General features: G+C 30.8%; 1 protein-coding gene across 2 annotated transcripts in view; it reads right to left on the reverse strand.

Moving 5' to 3' along the window:
* Positions 1–15861, reverse strand: part of LOC111043023 — a 37211-nt gene that overhangs the window by 19291 nt on the left and 2059 nt on the right. For both annotated transcript variants that reach the window (XM_022327800.1, XM_022327801.1), the window contains exon 2: positions 4177–4380. In XM_022327800.1, the coding sequence (XP_022183492.1) occupies positions 4177–4308 (132 nt within the window). In that variant the 5' untranslated portion in view covers positions 4309–4380. The remainder of the gene's footprint in view (positions 1–4176; positions 4381–15861) is intronic.

Here is a 15861-nt window from a genome sequence, read left to right on the forward strand (position 1 = left end):
TGTATTTAGGCACTAACTTTAAGTTACAGTAAATATTTTATTCGCTCATTTATGGTTTAAAATATAAATTGTTATAGTAGGTAATTTGATTTTAAGAACCAAATACAATAAACTAGTATTAACCGTCAATCGATATAGACAATAATAGCTGTAAAAAGACTTTCGATTTGTTGAAGAATTTTTATACAGTAATTTAAAGTTCTCTAAACTAAAATTATTTAGAACATGACAAAACGTGTCAATATAATAGGTAGTAATTTTCAAGAACGTATAGATAAAGTGTATATTATACATGTCTTACAAAACCGAATACGTCCGTGTACAATAGTGCACATCATTACCTATTATAAAACTTAGTTATAGTTGGCGTTATATATTACAAAGTAAAAGTAGATTTAAACGAAATGTTATACTGTGAATGGTAAGACCTCGATAGGGTTGGTTAAATAAATTAGAATTATAACTTTATGACATGATAACAAATAAGTCGTAGTACAATTTTTCATAATGACAATGTTATAACCATAAACCAATATAATAATATGTTATTATTATATATGCTATCGCTACAAAAATTAGCTAAGACTAAAATCTATTGTTCGTAAACCCAGTAAATGAGGATATAAAATTCAAGATTTCTTTTGTCATGCGTTCTGAATTGTACACCAACACTAATAATAATTTTTATATGTAGGATTTCTCTTCATAAGTTCATTTACCAATTGATCGGTTTTCATTTCGATATGACTATAATTATATAGAACACGGTTCTATTAAAATGTACATAGGTATTTGACATTTATAATGTCAGTCCATTTCTAAGTTATCGGATTGAAATACAATACTAGAAATCTGTTGATATTAGCGCAATATAAAATAAAATGGATACTTGATATTGGAATACTCCCAACAGCATATTATGCAAGTATTGTTGTATTCATGAATCACTTTTCACTTTAAATTAAAATAAAAACGATTCATCATATTTATATTTGTAACATTTATCATGATATTCGCGTATTTTAATATAAAAGACAAATATATACCTATAATACGTAGAGAGCAAAACTAAAAATCAAAAACAGTCAAACAAACATCAAATACAAAAATACTTCCAGTCATATTGTGATATGCACTGCAGTCTCACACTGATACACTGAGTAATAACTATTTATATTGACGTTTGGAGTTTGTATATTAGTCGTAAACTTGTAACCGTAAGATAATAAAGTTACGTACCGTCAGCACCACGAAACATCAACACATATGACTATTATTTATAACCTTGGACTTGTGGGCCAACACACCAAGGCCGTTATCTCGATAAAAAAAAATCCCAAATCGTTTTGGAAACGGTATTCCGCAGCCCTATAATGACATTCGTCATCACCACACACACACACAGACACAAATCAACAGGTGCCACTGCCTTATCAGGGCATCGTCACGGTGGAAGTGCAAAACCCGTTGCTCCCGAGGAATGTCGCGCCCGCCACCACTGTACGCTAGGCATACGCCGTGACAGTGGATACGGTGCAGTGTGTCATGGGACATTGCACACGACTGTGTGTGCGGATTACCCATCGGCTATCCGAAGCAGATCAATTGCATTTGTTCCGGGGTTATTATCGTGCACATTATGCAAGAAATGTGCGTCGTCGCGTATTGTCCGGTATATTTAATGCGTGTTGTATTATGACGTGTTTACACGAAAACGCACAGTGGATCGACTGCAGCAGCACCGGTGCAGAGTGGCCATTTGCGCTGGACCATTAACTCGGGCGATCGGCCAAATCGAATTATATCGCGGATAAAGCCGATGCGTGGCGATCGAACCGCATATAGCAGAAACGGAAGCGGTCAGGGGCCGGAAACACGAATGAGTCTGTCGACGGGTACGGAGACTGAGGAGTTTAGTACTTTTGTATTATTATAAGCGCTGCACCGCGGGTCCACACTATCTGTAGGTACACATGCTAATGCGGTCCAGGTCGATGGTAAAAAAAAAAAGCGAAATCGCGATTCGCAATAAAATATATATAATATATAAATAGGAACGCACGCCCACGATCGAGATGATTGTGTTTATAATAATGCGTACACGCACAGGTAGTTCTTTGCCGACCACGATAAATAATTTAAGTTTATGGGCATACCCGCAGTATATATACATAATATGTGCGAGCAAAAGGATTGTAAAATCACAATCGCTGTTTTGTTCGATGTATTCAAACCGCAAATGACCCAGTTGCGTCCGCTTTAAAAGAAAATTAAACGAAAGGCGAGCAGGCAGACGTGTTGTATATGTGCGTGTATTGATCGGTTAAATAGATTGAGTGTATTAACATTTTTGTTGTACTCTTTAAAGTTTAAATTGACAATCTTTATCGATTCACCGTTTGTGAACGCGTGTATTTCCAGAGTGGGCGTTATGTTTCGCGCGAGATGGTCTAACAACAGTACCTATATATTATTACTGTCCGATAAATATATTTGGAAAAACTAACAAATAACAATTATGTCTCGCTTAACTTGTTTGTCGCACTCATAATGCCAATTATATCAATATTATAGCTAAGCAGTCAAAAAACTATACTACATTAGAGTATACTAATATACGTTAGCGAGTAGCAGTTCTTTTTTCTATACAAATTATGATCTAATGTCTTCGACAATGTTATTAGAAAATACGTATTCTCATTTATTTTTTAAACGATGATACTTTGACATGATGAATCACGAGAAAGTCAAATATGTATGATAAAAGCATTTTTATCCAATTGTTGTAACGCTTTAACTTAACAAAATAAGTTTATACCTACTCCTTAATTTATGAATTAAACATATTATGTAGTATAACTATCAAAAAACAAAAAAAAATTCATTAGTAAAACTAAAAAATTAAAGGATTTTGATCAGTTTTTGTTTGATACTACCTGTCTACCTATCCATCTATTATAGTTTTTCGGCTACCGTGGTTGGTTTTCTTTACATTGTTCATTTTTATATATTTGACCCAATTGCCATTCAATTTCCCTCGATGACACTGGTGAGTGGTGACACGTTCTTAAGGATAGATTTCGTCTAGTTTGTCACTTTTTTTACGTATAAAAAATATAAATACGTGATTCTGTCTGGTAAAAATAAAACGAGTACCTACTCTAAGCATGCGTAAAGCTATCAGGGCAATTTTAACCTCAATGTTACATTATATATAATATATATTTGTCAATAAATTTTATTTCAATTACGAATAGTTACCGTTTAGATTGATGATTTTTTTTACCTGTAAGAAACACAAATATCTCACTGATATATGTGTTTCTCATATATATATATATATAAAGAAAAACATTTTAAGTGCAAAATAAAATAATTTACCAAAATAATTGCACGTCAGTCACCCGCAGAGTCGTTGCCATCACACAATAATGTTGAAATTCAATTTATATATTTTATTATTATCAGGATATCGTATTTATAGTAGGTATACACAATTATATTACATGCTTGATGGTATGAACAGTTAGATAAATCAAATAAATAAATTCGATATAACTTAAATAATAGAACATTTTTTTTGGTTCTTATAAGATTTTTCATGATTTATGATTAAAATATTAAAGAAATAATTAATATCATAGAACAAAATAGAATAAAGTAGTATATAGTATTATTTTCAAATTGACAATGACTTTAAATTTTGAGTGGAGCGATAAATGTATTGATTTTACAATATTGTGTGATTTCACATCTTAAAATAAATAAATAATAATTAAATAGTTTTAACTACTTATTATACTATATTTATTAACAAGGAAATAATTTTTCCATTTTATTTTGTGATCATAATCTGTGCCATCTTTTGTAGTTTGACTAAAGTATAATATTCAGAACAACGAATTTTAATTTTTTTTTTAAAATTAAACACAGGTTTAAGCATTGATTAGGTATAGATAGTGAGAGTAGTGACTATAGTTAATACAGGCAGGCTATAATTATTTAAGTGTTTTTTTAATGGCTATTAGTATGGATTTAAAAAAAAAGAACACATCTTTTAACACATACCTTCCCATATGTACCTCTACATGTATATAATTTGTAATTAAAAATGTTTTTGTATTATGTCTGACTTATTGGAGTATTATTACATAATTTTACTTCGTCGGATCTTACCTCGTCTTCAGTCGACTCCGGTCGGTCTGTAGATTCAGCGGCGGAATAATCGCTCGTTGTTTCGTCGGCTTGACATGTCGCGGCGACCAAGACGGCCAAAAGTATCGCGCGCAATAGCGCCCGCACGCTCATCACGACAAAACCACCGGCGTTGCTTTACGACCGTTCCACAGACATCCGACGGTCGTTTCCGTTATCCGGTTTCTGAAAAATAAATGCAACAACACAATAAGTATTTACATCGGCTAATAAAAACTCATGTAGTATATAAATTCCTTCTGTAAATGTATAGGTAGTGCGTTTATTCGTGATGAGGTCTATAATATTATTATGTTTCCTTTGATTTTGATCGGCATTCGAGGCATTAACTGATTATTTACCGTTTACTAGTTTCTCTGCGATGCTTATCGACAGAGGAAACATGGCAAATACTTAGCGAATTTATGACAAATGTGGCATCCGACGTGAATAATACATTTACTACTTATGTTTATGGCCACTATAAACTAATTTTTTTTAGCTTAACGTGTAGTGAGTGTAACCTACGTCTTATTTTGTTTCCGAATGTTTAAACTTTCACATTTTCAGTTACTTTGATAAAAAAAATATCAAATAACAGAAAGGTAATGCTTATATTTTTTAAATAATAGTCGTTTCTAACTTATAATGATGGTTTTGGTTGAAATGTATTTAAGGAAAAAAAATGTCTAGTCATTAATTTTACAATTTGGTTAATGTTCCGTAAAAAAAAAAAAATAACAACTTAATAAATATTTTGTAAAATTAAATATATAATAAATATTTGTTTAGTGTTTTAAATAAACTAAAAATATACGGGGTCCAATAAAATGGTAAACAAGTGTAGCTCAATGTAATTGGATATGTAAAAACATGTCTACCTATATACTAGTCCTGTAGTTTATACTATGAAAAGTTTCAGTTTTACATGTGGTTTTCAATTATTCATTACATTGAACTAATAGATACCTATGCAATTGATAATTCATAAAATAATACAATACCAAATATACACTTCTTTAATTATTTTATTTTCAGATCAAATTGATTGTAAAAGAAGATCATACCGAAATATAGTACTGTCATATTCAATACCTAATTAGTAAAATATTTGATAAAGTTGTCTACATAATATTATTAATATTATGATTCTTTCTTCGGGTTCCCTCACACCCCGAAAACATAATAAGATTATCGTAACTTACGGAAGATAAAATAATAATTAAACTTAATATTTTAAATAGCTTTTTGTGTCCTTTCTTAAAGTTTTAAAATCAATAACACTATGCCTATTAGATCCATTTTAAAAATTAGTCACTTATAAGTTATAATAGTACTGCTTGTTCCACTTTACGCCTTTTGATGTCCAGTTAAACAATACATCAACATTCAACATACTACCTTCTACTTTTTTAATTAAGTATGCTAAGCCAGTAAGGTCTTAACTCATTTTACCTCTAGCGTTTTAATTATGTTCAGTTGTTTGTAAATTAATTCATCAAAATATATTGTATGAACAATAATCATTGACAGAACTTGTTGTATATAGGTAGTTCATCATTGTCTTGGCAAGTTTATTTTCTTGGTAAATGCCTATATTATATATTATACGACAATGATTAGCTCATATGTCTTAAGTTAATATTTAAATTAATTGAAATCAATTTTATAACTTAGTACATTATAATGTACTTATAAATCGTATATTATTATTTTCAGCTTACTCGTGTATTATAGTCTATAGACTAGAATTTTTTACTAAAATATATTTAAATATCTTTCAAACATTTTAATAAGAGTTGCATTTAAGAATAAAGTCTAGAATTTTTATACATCTAGATATTAACCTATTATAACACTAGTAGAATATTTATAATGATTAATGATTTATATATTTCAATGATCCTATTTTTTGTTTTAAATTTCTTGGGACAAACAGTACTTATGCATATTATTTATGTCAGAAGTCTTTATTTGTTTTTGTTTAAGGTTCATTGCCCATCTCAATCGTGGATCTTGGACAACTGTGGTTAACGAGAATAATACGTAACTCGATCAGAGTTGCTTACCGTAACGTCTACACTCTACAGTCTGTATAGCATTAGAGTTCGTGTTACATATATTTATTTTGTAATTGTATTGTGTTTGTTGTTTTATCTTAGGGTTTTTACTCTTTTGAACTTTTGATTTGAGATTATCAGTGTCCATCCTCGTATGTTATCTAGGTCTCAGATTTTAATGTATTTAGTCGTATACTATTACTACAGAAATATATATTTATACAACCAAAATAGGTGATTTTAACTCAAAACTCAAAAATATACTTATGTCTTATATGGTTCATTTATTTTAAATGTAAATGCCTTACATGTGTATGTACAATTCATGTACACCCATTCTCCATGGGTATATTATAGTACAGTAGTAGGTACCAACGTACACGGAAAATTTGTAAAGTAAAAAAATGATATGTCATAATGTCGAATACGCACTTCTTTAATTATTTTATTTTCAGATCAAATTGATCGAATCTTTGAGGTTAAAAATTAAAAAATATATTAATGCACACGTAAACAATAAACAAACTTAGCTTAAACCACGAAACATGTGGTTCGTTACATGTCGAATTTTTGGGTAACCATAAAACAGATTAATTAATATTTTGATTAGGTATCTGGTATTTTAGCCGATAAAATGTTATTTATATTAGTATTATATTATATTGTCAAAGTTGTCAAAATAACACGTGAAAAAAAACAGAATTATTGTGAACCATGCAAAAATATGTATTTAATTAAAAATCACGTGAAAAAAATGTACCTACATCACTTGCCTAAATTAATTTATCAAGTTATAGTGAAAATAAAAATCCGAGCCCCAGTTATATCTAGAATTTCATTTCTAAAGGTTATTCACACAGTTAATCCGTTTATTTAGGATTCAATAACAAGAAAAAATTCTCCTTATACTCCATAATCACTATAACTTATCATAGAAATAAAAAAAATACAACGATCATTCACCATTAAGAAGAAAGATCTTGGAATCAAATAAGTGTCTCGTTTGAGCATAGTTACTTCAATTATTGTTTATTGTAACTAAAGTATTTTAAGAATTATTTTTCGTTTTGTCGTCCTACTTCTCACATTTTAGGTAGAATTTTTTTTTAAATCGGATATTAATATAAAACGAGCAATTCATTTCTTAATAATGACATATTAGTTCATATTTACATCTGTTTATCACAGGTTTTTGATGGCTTAAGTCCGTTTATTTTTTTTCCAATTCTACGTCTCAACAATTTAGGCCAGTTTCTTTGTCACTACTTTATATTGGTCAAATCGTAAAATTCACAGACCGTAGCGAAATCTAAGTAATCGTCAGATTATACTGATTATAGTCACTGAAATTGTTTGTGTGAGTGCTGACACCATACATATGTATAAATGTATAATGTACAGTATTCAATAATTGAATCATTTCCGTCTGTTAAATCTTCAATTTATATAGAATCCATCTAAAGTAATATTATACGATTATACGAATTTATTTTAAATAGCTATATTATTCCATCTAATAGAATTAAATATTTCATATACACTCACACCTAGTTTCATCATAATTTATACTTTATATGTTTACAGTTTACTGTTACCTACTCATCATTTTATGGTTATATTTTTAGTTTATTACTTTAACCTATTTACTTATTAATACTTCATTGGTATATTGTGTTCACCACTTTTTCCATCTTATCTATACTTGATCCATCAAACTACACTTGGAAAACATGACGCATTGAATCATTTACACAAATATACCTGCATATCATTATGTGATATGTAATTTACTTGTCGTTCATTAAATGTTTAAATTCACAACTAACTTACATAGGTATCGGAATCGTGAATAAAATGTAAAATCCATTATTCTTCGACATTCTTTCGACTCCGTTGAGATTTGTAACTTATACTGTCTACCTCTAAACGTGTTTTATATTTATGGGCGTTGCATCTGATATTGTAAATAGCAACAATAAAATGCATGTAAACACGTGTAAAACTGTTCGTTTTTATGGGTTTAATATCGTTGACATAGAAAATGCATATTATGTCAATTGCATGCGTGAATATGAAATGAATGATAAATAATTGCAGTACCCTCTTTATTATATGTAAAATATAAAAGAATAATTACTGGTGACTACATATTTACCTGCTATGCGAAAAACCAAAATAAAATAAATAACACAAATATGAAATAATAATACTTGGATTTAGGTACCTACCTTGGTTATAACTTATAGCTCCTCAAATATAATTTTGTTTTGGATTGTTAATAGGGCCTACAGAAAAAATATAGAATCTAACAAATTTTTTGTAATAAACTTTTTTATAGGTATATTGAGTTGATGAGGCTGATGAGGTATAGTATACCTTTATTATTTAAAATGTAGTTCACGAAATCGAAAATAGATACTAATTACTTTTATTTATCTAAAAATGATTTACCTATATTTTAATTAAATCGTGACTTGACACTTATACATATTTTTGAATAAGAAAAACATGCAAGAAATGAACTAAAATTAATAAGATGAAAATTACAATTCCCGTAGATATAATGACTTTACATACCTATACCGAGTTTTAGTTTTTTACTTAGTTTTGAACTTCATAATATGCGTTGTATAAGTGTATAACCATTAACCACTATAATATTATATGTATAGTTAATAATAATAACTTATTATTATCGATGGCTAATATTGGTACACATCAATACGTAAAATAATATGTGTAAATGTTATTGTTAAATACTTGTTACTTATTAGTCTGTCCCTGCTATATATAATATGTAGATTAAATATTTAAATCTGTATAAATAATGTATAAGATAATATAAAGTAAAAACATTAAGGATTAATTATAATAGTAAATTAAAGTTAAAAAAAAAAAAAAAATATAGATTATATTAAAACAAAAAAAAAAACTTTTTATAATAACTATTTTTATATTTTTTTCTAGCGCATTCTTAGGACTTCTTAAAATTCATTTATTTTGGTAGTGTTATAGTTAAAATAACTAAATAATAAAATAAAATATTAATGTACACAATGAAAACCAAGTGAACACGAGGAGACCACAAAAAGAAGATTTCATTATTTTAACATGATGTACTTTTTTTTTTTTTTTTTTTTTTTAAAAATTATATACATGAATCTACAAAAATAACTCCTTCTAAAATTAAAATTCAGGATTCGCCCTTGAATATTTAATAAGTAATAAGAATAACATTAACCCAGCAATTACAATATGCATTTTAAGTTAACTTATTTAGTATACAGTTATTTTTTAGTTTTGATTTTTTTGTGACCACCATTGATCACTGACCGATTTAAGAGCCTTGAGCAAGGGTCTATAGTTTCTAATATATTCCGAGGTGTTCGATATTATAATATTTATTCCTATGCATTTGTTGTAATTATTAAGATTCTGTTTTTTTAAATTTTTTTTTTAAACGAGACTTTTGGTGTACTAGGCCTCAGGGTTAATGCCATTATCTATCGGTACGGTGTTAACGGTATTCTCTAATTATTGTATAATAAATAATAATATAATGTATGTAGGTATATATACTATTATCGGACATAGCTTAATGCACATGCAATATGTATGTAATATGTGTCTAGTATCTATATTTATATCATCTATTATAATATGTACCTAGTAATATAAATGCTGTGAAGCTTTTTTTGTTTTTTAAATGTGGAACAATTTTAAACATAAATTCAGGTATGTTAGTATGTTACTAAAGTATATCATTTTCGAAAGTCATTCGATGTATCGATAATATATATGATTTTGTGAGAAATATTTTATTTGTTATGTACACCAGCTATATTCAAAGGACGAACATCTAAAAGGTAAGATTTCTGAATGATTTCTGAATTAGAATTAACAATAGTCCTAATATATTGATGGTGTAATAAATTGTCGTAATTGTGACCAATACTTCAGAATACCATAACTAAAAAATAAAAATTTTGTGTGGTTATGGAATTATTCATTTTCGTTAATTATTTGTGCGTATTGCATTGTAGGTTTATTTTATTTTTGGATGGCATTGTAAGCCCCAAATATTAACCCTGATTGCGCCATTGTATCGATATTGAAATCCATCCATCATATACTTTTTTTTTTTTATAAATAATAGAGAAAATTGTTCAGTATACCTATCTAAAGTTTTGAATGTATATACTTAGAAAGTTTTCAACTTAAAAATATTGTGCTCTATATTTATGAAAGAATCGATTTTCATGTCGAACGACAGTGTAAAATATTTAGACCTATATAAATATAAAACAACTATTATTCGTATAGAATATGTTATACAAATAATCCTGTTAGTAGGCATGTGTGTATCGTGTACAACATAATACACGAGTAGAATGAACGTGGTAAATATCGTAATATCATATATTAACTGCTGTACCTAATAGACCCATTACCTACACATTATTATTACGTCTCTGCATAATACGTACAGCGACGATTTTGATACAACAAACCGCGACTGGAAAAAAAAAAATAAAAAAAATACGGACATAACAGTTGTGGGAATACACGGTTTATAATATTATTATTATCATCACGCTAACGAGTGTGCGAAAATCGGATCAGACTCTGCAGAGTTCGTATGCCGCCGGTATTCGCTTACATAGCGTCGCATGTGAGATCCGTTCCGAACGGCAAAACGTTTTACGCACGTTAACACTGCTATCACGCCAGATAGATTGGAGGAGGGTGGTGGTCGTTGTTGCCGGCCGCGGTGCACAGGCCAGACTGCAGTCGAATATTACCGAGTACCGACTGGATATAATATCGTGCATAAAATAATATAATGATAATGTGTAGGCGTGCTGCAGGTAAACTGCAGTGTAAAGCCTGTTTTTTTTTGGATTTCAAGACATACTCATGGTTTTACAATTAATGTGTGAACAAAACACACGATCAAACCTCAATTTTTGATATAACAATATTATAATTTTTTCCCACTCGAGTTACGAATTTGGTATCGAAAAAAACGGAAAAACCAAATGAAAAACATTCAACTCACGTCGCCCTCGATATAGGTGGAATTTTATTATTTGATTTGAGTTTTGGGAGGAGATTTTCTACATACCTATTATAATATTGCAACAGCCGAAATTCACGATCGACCATTTTCAGCAGAGTTGTTGACTCTTGAATATCATGAATTATGTACCTTTTGTTTTTCTAGTCGACAGGAAGAACATGTTGGTTAATCGATCGGTTAAAATAGCTGGTAAACCATGAAATGTATAGTTTATAGTTTGAAAGCTTCAGATCGGGAGCGTCGATGTACCGCATATTGCGACGGTGGTCGGTGTAGCGGTGGAGCTCGAGGCGGTTCGAGGAAACCCGTGCCCGTAACGGCTAGATATTTTTTTGTTTAACCGTTTACCGCGTATGCGAAAACAAACAAACCGCGGTGTACCTTTACTACCATCTATACCTAGGTACATGTATATGTATATATATATACCACGTGTGCGAAAAACAACTGGTGGCAACGGGCCGTGACGACATAACGTCGTGCGGCGAGCATTATTTTTATACGTCCGAGAGGCGGCGGTGGCGGCGGCGCGGCGGCGGCGATGATGACGATAATAATATTATAATGATGTTTATTATTATTATTATGGATAGCAGTGCGATGACGAGCGAACGATACGGATCGTTTTCTGTGCGCGTACCGTTTTCGTCAATTCGCACAACGTGATAAATATATAATAATAATATGTTGTGTCGCGCCCAAGAAGTCGTTGCGATGATGACATTACACACCGTCTATAATATCTGAAGTAATTATTAGACCGCGCACGGGTGTTCGATGATAATATTGGCCCCCTCGTCTCACGCGTGACGTTAATTGATTGCACGCGCTCGTATTTACGCCGTTTCGGCGAATCGTAGCGGGTAACTGTAAACCCGACAAGTTCTTCTTTCTTTTTATTTATTTTTTTTTTTGTTTCTCAAACATCGTTTACTCGTCACAATATATAATATGTGCTTGTTTTTTTATACGTTTTATTAGTACCTATCTAATACCAATAATGCGATCAACACTTTTTACGCTATACACTGCGCACGCAGATCGCCGGTCAGTCGGATATCGACAGACACTTTGATTTTTGTCATTAAAATATTATAAACATCAATACCTAGCTGTTTAGTCCAAACTTCAATTGACTTATAGAACTGAAAATATAAATATGGAATAATACTATATACGAGTACATAATCACTAGGTGCCATTTATCTTGATGTAAAAGTTTTTTTCTAGTTTTTAATTTCATAGTTAACTGATGTGCATGCGTAAGTCGCATATAAATATGATTTTTAGGGGGTTATAGAAAAAGAATGGATAGACCTGTTGAAAACCCTGCAAAAATATCTAAAATTGGAATTTGGGTCGGCCCAAACATACGCTTACCAAAGGACTTATATTTACAGCCAGAAAATAATACTAATGAACATTAAAAGTTTTGAGTTACGTCAATGTAAATTTTAAGAATGTCTGAACGGTTCCAGGGGAGTGGATCTAGGACTCTAAACATTTCACTAGGTATTCTTGAGCGCCCTCAATAAAATTATACGATTTGTGTGTACATTTTACAAGTGTCATGGGAAGCCTGTAAAGTTCGCTATTCGCACATCAATGATATTATTATGTCGGTCAATATTTTTTTATACGGTTTTTTACCTTGTTTGTCGATCGGATTATCGAATGTGGTTTTTTTGTCGCGAAAATAAATACACTAATAAACAAATTGAGGGTACACCTTCATTCGCGCAGGACTGTAAACGTGCTAGTCAACATTTGTTTTCATGCAAATACTGTATGATATGCAGCTTTCTTATAGGATATATTATTTTAGGTACAAAATACAATATCATTGCACTGCGTATTCTGGTTTATTGTTTTATGCAAATTTATTTCGCACTCGTACGATGTAGCAATGACGTGCAAGACACGAGTTATTGCAATCTTTGACAAATAAACTTGACACTGGGTGTATATAGGTACCTACTGGGCTTAGTAATCTATAAAAAGATTTTTAGTAAAAATAAAAAAATAAAATATACGTTTTCTTTTCTAAAAAAAACCTTAAACGGTTTTTCACAAGACGTTTAATAAATCCGTTGATCTTGTTATATCTACCATACATTACTATGATTTATATAGTTGGACAACGTTTAACATTTGAATGACCAGCATCGAACATATAAAACTTTTTTTATACGGTATGCGTGTATTTTGCCTTATAATAGGAATTACGCATACCTAATAAAATATATTTTGTATATTAAACTATTTATTTTCTTCCAAGAATTCAAATTATAATAATACATGGGGTACAAAATATTTCTATATACACAAGTAAAAAAAATCGAAGAATTAAATCTCTCTTGTAAAACTCGTTGAACGGTACTTTTCTTTTATATCATTCGTCGCCCATCGGTCATTATTGTAAGAGGATTTAAAGCGGAACGCGTGTACAAAATTCTATATACACGAGTACATCAATTATACTTAGAATTACAAATGTGAATCTCGATAACTATCTATTCGGCTAACAGTAATACGTCTAAATATAAAAAAATGTGTAATATATCCCGCATAATAAAATACACACAACTGGACATAATTTTATTATTTATTGTCTTAAACGGATTTCAATAATATAAATAAAAACATTCTCTTTTTTACAGTGCCTATATATTATTATAACCCACCTACTCGTGTGTATTTGACTAATTATACATTTATACCTATACAAAAAAAAAACTGAAAGTAACATATAATTGGGTTTAGGTATAGGTACTAATAAAATAACGTCGTATTAAAATATATATACGTAGAAACACAATAAACCGACTGCATTGACAACATTGACCCAGTGCGAGAAATAAGAACCAGATTTTTTTCTCGAGAAATTTCCCTGTTATTTCCGACTACCAAAACCAACCACCAGCGCCGTCATCGTCGCGGTCACCAAAACAATATACAAACCTAGGTATATAATATATATGAATAAAGTAGTATACTCTCGATAGGAATTAATTATAAAATCGGTCGTACGTGCTATGGGTTTTCGCGAATTTGAATGTCGGTCGAAGCGGCACTCAGACACGGATGGGTCGCTTTTTTTATTCGACGGACGATCACTGAATAATATATTAACAATATCAATCATTTTATACGGGCGCACACGTCATGTCAACGACTTGGTTCAAATTTGAAACCCTTTTGCAGTCGCTCGCGAACTATTCATATTTCTACTCGGTAAACTTCGGATGCGCTAGAGTACGAAACGAAATAATTCTTATTTATTAGGTTTTACAAGCGTAACAATATTATTGTGGCGGCGGACGAACGTTTACACGCCATTTGCCGTGACCGCTTCCTACGGCGTCGTAGATAGTCTTCTGACTATTATTTGTTTTGTAAATAGAGACTAACATTTGTTGGTTTTGCAAACCAACCTATTTAACCCATTTTCCGCTTCATCGTTACAAGTCATAGACTAGCGAGTTACGAGCGCTTCCGCCTACGCATCTAAAGCGGTTGTAAAACTATGTATCTATATGAAATGTTTCTGGGCGCACGCACATTAAAATTATGACCCTATAGAACGTTCGGAAAAATTAAAAATCGATATTATATAATACTATACAATCGTTGTGAAACAACTTTGGGATATCTGCATCTATTGCTTGTTCTAAAGCCGAAACCGTCGTCGGCTGCTGATCGCGCGTTATACCTTTACCATTATGATGTCGTTGAGCTGAGCCGAAACAGCACCTATTTGAACTCCGAGATTCTACCTCAAAAAATATTAACCTTTTATAGTGTTCGTGTAATAATTAACTACGTATTATTATAAAATGTACATAATATAATGACGGTTGGTAGGTATTGTAAGAATATCATGACGTATAGCCGAGTAGGTATCTCATCGTGTCGTTTTACTGCGTACGACTGTGGACCACGTTGAAAGGGACTATTGCTCTATGGACGAGACAATCATCGTTTCTACCAAAATACTATAGTGTGAAAAAAATGACAACAGCCGCCAAACGATTTAATTAAATTACTATTATTGTTGTGCGTATTTTACAACTGCCGCGGACAACCTACTTCGTAACGATTCCAATTCACCGAGTAAAAACATTGTGTTTTCCATTCAACCTACTTAGTGTGTGTACTGTGTATGTATATAACACGGGCTCGTTGTGTTTTCAGGAATTCAATGTCGGTGGCTTGTATTTAAAATACGCTAGTTTTTAAAACTATAAACTGTATAATTTTCGTTCATTTTACGCGTGTGGACGACGAGCATAATAATTAGATTACATTTTTTTTTTGTATATATTTTCACGGTAATATGCTTTCGCTTTTCTGCCGTTTTACCGATTTCCTGCAGCGTGTACAGTTGTATATTTGTATAATATGAATATATATACATATAATATTTTATACACTATACAGTATTATTATACAGTATATATTCATTGCTTGGGTGTTTCGAACGTTTAACATTATAAATGAAAAAAAAAATATAAACTCGATTTGTAC

This window comes from Myzus persicae, unplaced genomic scaffold (assembly GCF_001856785.1).
Source record: "Myzus persicae strain clone G006 unplaced genomic scaffold, MPER_G0061.0, whole genome shotgun sequence".
Taxonomy (NCBI): Eukaryota; Metazoa; Arthropoda; class Insecta; order Hemiptera; family Aphididae; genus Myzus; species Myzus persicae.